Source organism: Littorina saxatilis, unplaced genomic scaffold, assembly GCF_037325665.1.
Source record: "Littorina saxatilis isolate snail1 unplaced genomic scaffold, US_GU_Lsax_2.0 scaffold_890, whole genome shotgun sequence".
NCBI classification, from domain to species: domain Eukaryota; kingdom Metazoa; phylum Mollusca; class Gastropoda; order Littorinimorpha; family Littorinidae; genus Littorina; species Littorina saxatilis.
Window position 1 is genome coordinate 48,518 of NW_027126764.1, and position 7,766 is coordinate 56,283.

The 7,766-nt window shown below is 44.4% G+C and overlaps 1 protein-coding gene and 1 long non-coding RNA gene across 2 annotated transcripts; both read right to left on the bottom strand.

Annotated features, from left to right (window-relative positions):
• Positions 1-2,454: 2,454 nt before the first annotated feature.
• On the bottom strand, positions 2,455-5,803 carry LOC138955262 (transient receptor potential cation channel subfamily M member-like 2; the record flags this gene model as incomplete). Its single annotated transcript, XM_070326898.1, is given in 3 exon segments — positions 2,455-2,489; positions 2,704-2,826; positions 5,559-5,803. Coding segments are annotated over 3 exon segments (403 nt in total), but the record flags the coding sequence as incomplete, so codon positions are not given.
• A 152-nt stretch (positions 5,804-5,955) lies between these two features.
• Positions 5,956-7,760, bottom strand: LOC138955260 (uncharacterized). The gene is made up of 2 exons (XR_011452166.1): positions 7,639-7,760; positions 5,956-6,558 (listed from the first exon to the last, which is right to left on the bottom strand). It is a non-coding gene; the product is annotated as an uncharacterized lncRNA (long non-coding RNA).
• Positions 7,761-7,766: the final 6 nt, after the last annotated feature.

Here is a 7,766-nt window from a genome sequence, read left to right on the forward strand (position 1 = left end):
AACATATGTCATCGATGGTGGCTTGCTGTTGCACCTTCTGCCCTGGTGCCGTGGTTCAACATACAACCAGCTTACTCCGAGTTACGCAGACTTTCTCATTCGTCATTTTGGCAAAGGAACTGTTGTTTTTGATGGATACAGCTGCGGACCTACCACCAAAGATGCAGCCCATTTGCGAAGAACAAGCAGAGCCAATACAGCATGTGCCATCACTTTTGAGGGTGACATGGTCCTGTGCGAACCAAAGGAGCGCTTCCTGACGAATCCAAACAACAAACAGCGGTTCATCAACCTCCTTAGTTCCCGTTTTTCACAGCACGGCTTTGACACTGTCCATACAACTGCTGATGCTGATAGGCTTGTCGTAAAGACTTCTCTGGAATTGGCAAGGAAGGGAAACGTGATTCTGGTTGGCGAGGACACCGATCTGCTCATCCTTCTGTTGTACCATCTTTCGCCAGATCACTGCCCCGTCTTCTTCACATCAGTGAGATCATCGACAGCAAAATCAGCTGCAAAAGTGTGGGACATCAGAAAAGTCCAGACTGTTCTTGGATCTCAAGTTTGTGAGAACATCCTGTTTGCGCACGCCTTTGGTGGATGCGATACAATTAGCAGTCCATTCGGGATTGGAAAACCAATGTGTTTAACGAAATTGACCCAGTCAACAGTGTTCGTGCAGCAGGCCCATGTCTTCAGCGCCAGTCCTTGCAGAGACATTTGTGACAGGGGAGGCTACCGCTCCTTTCACAGCAGACTCTGCACCCGAGTTGTTGGCCTTTAAAAGTCAACACCGGTGTATTGTAGAATTCTGTTTGTGATGGAGTCTGGTGGTTTCCGATTGTCTGTATGTTCATGGAAACCTTCGGGTTTGCATAACAGTTTTTATAGGGCTAAGAAATTAGCCCTAACATTTTCAATCCTGTTTGATTGCACTTCGCCTCCCGAGGTGATCGTAGTGTTTCGGCACTCGGTTACATCTGGTGCTTGCGAGCAGGGATGGGACTCGGCATGATATGTTCAGGTAATGGCATAATATGACCACTGAACATTTTCGTGCTGTTCCCATTCTGCGAACTTGGGATGGACAGTGGTCCCCCGGTTCGGAACTTCGGGACGAAGTTCATTCAAACGGGGGCGATTGTGACAGGGGAGGCTTCCGCTCCTTTCACAGCAGACTCTGCACCCGAGTTGTTGGCCTTTAAAAGTCAACACCGGTGTATTGTAGAATTCTGTTTGTGGTGGTTTCCGATTGTCTGTATGTTCATGGAAACCTTCGGGTTCGCATAACAGTTTTTATAGGGCTAAGAAATTAGCTCTAACATTTTCAATCCTGTTTGATTGCACTTCGCCTCCCGAGGTGATCGTAGTGTTTCAGCACTCGGTTACACACTGATGAGCTGATAGGAGCAGGAGAAAGGGCCTGTGTAGAACTTTATGGGGGGAAGGAAAGAGACACTTTGAACTTCCTCCGCTACATCAAGTACATGCAGAAAGTCTCTACATGTACCTCATCGTTTCAGCCCTGCAAACTCCCACCTACATCAGCAGCAGCTAAATTCCATTCCATGAGAACATACTTCCAGGTGCAAGAATGGATGCACTTGCATCAAGAACAGTTCCTCCTGGATCCGATGGACTGGAGATGGGAGATTGTTCAAGGCGCCATGCTTCCTATTCTCATTGACATTGCTGCTGCTCCTGGTGATCTACTCCATGTCCTCCGATGCAATTGCAAGACAGAGTGTCGAACAGCAAGATGTTCATGCCGAAAACACGGCCTCGTGTGTACGTCTGGCTGTAGAGAGTGCAGAGGGGAGAGCTGTGCCAACACTGTACCGAGGTTGCCTGTGTAGGTACATCAGACGATGAAGACGGGCTTTAGCGTAAGTACGAGGTCATGTTGAATAGAGTGTGCGTGTGCATGTTCACATGTGTAATGCAACAGTAACGGGTAAAGGAGGGAGAATATCAGCACAGTAATTGTCAACTCACATACCTGTCAAACGCGACCCGGGAGACGCGCGCCCTGTGAAACCACACCGAATGCGCTAGATTTGAGCTTCGGCTACGTTATTTCGCGCTAAATAAATGCAATTGAACCTATTTATCAACTGAATGTGCTTTTCTTACATACTATATGAGTGACAAATGGCACATCCCTTAAAATAAGACATGTTATAGACGGGAGAGGTGAGGGACGGAGCATATTCCGAATACCGTTATTGCGCAGTTGTCATCATTCTTTAAAAGCTTCAAAAATATAGTTCGCATGGGAAAACGTTGGCCAACTCGGTTTTACCTGATCAATGGATGCATGTAGAGTATAAAAAAGGTGAAATAAATTTTATAGCAATTTGTTCACACAGGAGGTGAAATCTGATGAAATCTGCCTAGCCTATATCTAGCTCCCCTAACACTGTTGCTGGATGCATAAAACACACAGATAACGCGTCAGGCTGGTCTATCTAGCTCCCCTAACACTGTTGCTGGATGCATAAAACACACAGATAACGCGTCAGGCTGGTCTATCTAGCTCCCCTAACACTGTTGCTGGATGCATAAGACACACAGATAACGCGTCAGGCTGGTCTATCTAGCTCCCCTAACACTGTTGATGTGTTCATAAGACACACAGATAACGCGTCACAGTGATAAAAGTTTATAGGTGAGTTGCTCTAGCTAGTACAGAAGGCAGCTTACGTGCTGACTGAAAGACGTTGTTGGTATCTGTCAGTTCCAGGGTGAAGTCCTTCATGGCTTGACGTGAACTGATCGTCACACACTTGCCCTGGGCTGACGGCGTCAACGTCATGGACTCTTCTTCTGCACAACGTGGGAACAAAGTCGATATTTCTCATTCCGAGAGCCGGGAAAACAACGTACAAGAGAACGAACTCAAACTGTTTTTCTCGTGTTCACGAAAATGTGTTTACGCACAACGAATTTGCTTTCGTATTCACACACACACACACACACACACACACACACACACACACACACATAAACAAATGTAAGTTATCTTTCAATACTTGAACTATTGTCTTGCACATTGATATATGATTTTAAACAAAAATGACCCACCTCTGTTCAGATTTCATTTTCTTTTGTTCACCACCCAGTGTCCACTGTTTATGCGCATTTTTTGCATTTTAGCTTGAAAGTTTAAACAAATACTAATTGGTTTGGTATTCCAAACTTTGCTGTGAATTGAATTTGCAATAATAGAAATAAACGTGGTTTAATTGAACATGTTTTCTTTGTCAAAAATATAGTATTTAAATTAAAACAAAACTCCGTTTCTTAAAAGACAAGAACAGAACATTCTTTTCGTGCACATTTGCTTCTCTGTTGGAGTATACGTCATGCTGTACACAGACAAGTTGTAGTATACGTTATGCTGTGTCCAGACAAGTCAGTGCTGTCTCAGTTGTAGTATACGTTATGCTGTGTCCAGACAAGTCAGTGCTGTCTCAGTTGTAGTATACGTTATGCTGTGTCCAGACAAGTCAGTGCTGTCTCAGTTGTAGTATACGTTATGCTGTGTCCAGACAAGTCAGTGCTGTCTCAGTTGTAGTATACGTTATGCTGTGTCCAGACAAATCAGTGCTGTCTCAGTTGTAGTATACGTTATGCTGTGTCCAGACAAGTCAGTGCTGTCTCAGTTGTAGTATACGTTATGCTGTGTCCAGACAAGTCAGTGCTCTCTCAGTTGTAGTATACGTTATGCTGTGTCCAGACAAGTCAGTGCTGTCTCAGTTGTAGTATACGTTATGCTGTGTCCAGACAAGTCAGTGCTCTCTCAGTTGTAGTATACGTTATGCTGTGTCCAGACAAGTCAGTGCTGTCTCAGTTGTAGTATACGTTATGCTGTGTCCAGACAAGTCAGTGCTGTCTCAGTTGTAGTATACGTTATGCTGTGTCCAGACAAGTCAGTGCTGTCTCAGTTGTAGTATACGTTATGCTGTGTCCAGACAAGTCAGTGCTGTCTCAGTTGTAGTATACGTTATGCTGTGTCCAGACAAGTCAGTGCTGTCTCAGTTGTAGTATACGTTATGCTGTGTCCAGACAAGTCAGTGCTGTCTCAGTTGTAGTATACGTTATGCTGTGTCCAGACAAGTCAGTGCTGTCTCAGTTGTAGTATACGTTATGCTGTGTCCAGACAAGTCAGTGCTGTCTCAGTTGTAGTATACGTTATGCTGTGTACAGACAAGTCAGTGCTGTCTCAGTTGTAGTATACGTTATGCTGTGTACAGACAAGTCAGTGCTGTCTCAGTTGTAGTATACGTTATGCTGTGTACAGACAAGTCAGTGCTGTCTCAGTTGTAGTATACGTTATGCTGTGTACAGACAAGTCAGTGCTGTCTCAGTTGTAGTATACGTCATGCTGTGTACAGACAAGTCAGTGCTGTCTCAGTTGTAGTATACGTTATGCTGTGTACAGACAAGTCAGTGCTGTCTCAGTTGTAGTATACGTTATGCTGTGTCCAGACAAGTCAGTGCTGTCTCAGTTGTAGTATACGTCATGCTGTACACAGACAAGTCAGTGCTGTCTCAGTTGTTTGGTGAGAGTCAGTCATAACGGGCTCGATATCTCGGCGAAGACTGATCTAGGGTGTTCAGCCTTAAAGGGCTCGATATCTCGGCAAAGACTGATCTAGAGCGTTCAGCCATAAAGGGCTCGATATCTCGGTGAAGACTGATCTAGGGTGTTCAGCCTTAAAGGGCTCGATATCTCGGTGAAGACTGATCTAGGGTGTTCAGCCTTAAAGGGCTCGATATCTCGGTGAAGACTGATCTAGGGTGTTCAGCCTTAAAGGGCTCGATATCTCGGTGAAGACTGATCTAGGGTGTTCAGCCTTAAAGGGCTCGATATCTCGGTGAAGACTGATCTAGAGTATTCAGCCATAAAGGGCTCGATATCTCGGTGAAGACTGATCTAGGGTGTTCAGCCTTAAAGGGCTCGATATCTCGGTGAAGACTGATCTAGGGTGTTCAGCCTTAAAGGGCTCGATATCTCGGCGAAGACTGATCTAGGGTGTTCAGCCATAAAGGGCTCGATATCTCGGTGAAGACTGATATAGGGTGTTCAGCCTTAAAGGGCTCGATATCTCGGTGAAGACTGATCTAGGGTGTTCAGCCTTAAAGGGCTCGATATCTCGGTGAAGACTGATCTATAGGGTGTTCAGCCTTAAAGGGCTCGATATCTCGGCGAAGACTGATCTAGGGTGTTCAGCCATAAAGGGCTCGATATCTCGGAGAAGACTGATCTGGGGTGTTCAACCTTAAAGGGCTCGACATCTCGGTGAAGACTGATATAGGGTGTTCAGCCTTAAAGGGCTCGATATCTCGGCGAAGACTGATCTAGGGTGTTCAGCCTTAAAGGGCTCGATATCTCGGCAAAGACTGATCTAGGCTGTTCAGGCATACACATGGACTGACTGTGTTAACATTGCTTTATGTAACGTGTTTTACATGAGCTTGTTTTCGGCACGATCAAGCAATAAACCGCTCAGATGAGGTAAAAAAAACACACGTCAAGGCGCTGAGACACATACCTCTCAGGCTGGTCAGTGGCATACGCTCTCCCTCTTCCATGCCGGGATCCGTGTCTCTCGGTCCCTGACAGCACAGACAGCACAGACAACGCTTGGCGCAGAGCTGGATAACAGGGGTGATCAGAAGACGCAGGATGTTGCAGGGAGGGGGCAGGAGGGAACGGTTCTTGTATTCCTGAACCAGCTGACAGTACTGCCAGGCCTGGTGGCGTTCTGCCTCTTTCTTCACGGCTTCAAACGTCGCGCTGCACAGTGTGCAACGTCATAGCACGCACACATTGACGTACAACGTCATAGTGCACACATTGACATTATACGTCATAATATTCGCACATTAACGTACAACGTCATAGTTCACACACATTAACGTACAACGTTACACTACACTTAACTCAACTCAACTCAACTCAAATTTATTAATCCATATGGAAATTATGTTGTAACAATACTCATTTCCAATCAAAAGAATAAGAATGCATACTAAAAAAAATGATCACAGTCTCACTAACGCAAACAGTCATCCGTCAAGTCAAGTCTGCCAACACACAACTCACTCACACAACAACAACAGCAACAGCAATACAATTTAACAAAAACATTAATTTAACGTACAACGTCATTGTACACACATATCAATGAACGAACAACGTCGCTGTACACGCCACAAAAGGCACACAGACAGCTATCCCATCTCGCCTCTGTTTCATGGCTGACCATGAAACGAAGAGGGTGACATCACTGACTTAAGTCTGGTCACAAGCGATGATGACATTCCCAAAATGACGTCATTTTCATCACTTGAACCTATAGTTAGAGCAGGTTAAGCATAAGCACATAATCATTATATATTGAGTGTAACGCCGTGGTTCTATCTAGCCATCAGTAGGGGACGCAGCCGATCAAAACCGATGACGATTTACGACAAAAAGTTACATCTTTATGAATTACTTGAACTAAGCGATGGTGTACAAACAACGACGTCATTATAACTCACTTGAACCTAGCGATGATGTACAGACAATGACGTCATTATTACTCACCAGAACCTAGCAATGATGTACAAACAACGACGTCATCCTATTGCTACGCTGAAAATACAATATCGATTATATAGATGTTCTGACCTTGATTTGTTGTTCCAAACTTACAAAATGACAGTTTTTGCGTCGATGCGTTGATCTCAGGTTTTGATAGCAGACGCCGTTTCTTATGCGCATTAGTTTTGCGCAGGCGCCACACTGACTTGGGGGAAAAAAAACTCGATTTGACAACACAGCTGTCGAACAGCTTTTTATTAGTTAATTCGTATACAACAAAAAGAAGTTTGAGTTTTTTAAATTTTGAACAAGACTACTTATGAAGAAGACCAAAACACAACATCAACGGAAAACTAGAAACAACTGAAGAACTAGGATGCAACAAGGGGAGGAGAAGAGAACAGCTAATCCGTACAACGCGAGCAGACGGCAGCGAAGTTTTCAGTTTGGGTGAATGGCATTTATACTTGTCTCGTCATGAAGCGATTGTTTCAACCTCAGTTATAAACGACTACATGAATGTTAGTGCCATGGGTTGTACATCAATACTTCAGAGGGGAAGTCGGGTATTTAGTGTGGAGTTACGAGATAAGAAAAGCCGAATGCGAACATTTGTGTCAGTCGGCAACTGTGAGCTCACACAGGCACACAAAAACGGCTGTTCCGTTTTACTCCCCTGTTTGTACTACATCTTTCGACTTTGGGCATTTTGTGGTGTTTAGGGACAGAAAATAATTGGTTTAGTCCTGTTTCATCGGGAAGTTAGCAGAAAAGGGTATGCTATCGACATTTTGTAAAGCTGAAAAACATTCCCGAGAAGAATTTCAAGTTGTCAGTGTATGCTGTTGTCGATTGAAACATCGTGTGGTACAGATGGGTAAACCGGAACCATGCGTCTTTGTTATTGCCAATATGCTTTTGGATATTGGCAAAAATGGCCGACTTCCGTAGCATTATGCTTTGATGATCGGAAGAGACCATCCAATCACAGCCCCCGAATTCCCCCACGTGTCCATCAGAATAGCTATATAACTCACTTGAACCTAGCGATATTGTACGTTATTATTACGTCATTATTGACGTCATTATTACTAATGTTAACCTAGTGATGATGTACACAAAATGATGTGATTATCATTAACTCGAACCTGGCGATGATGTACAAAGAACG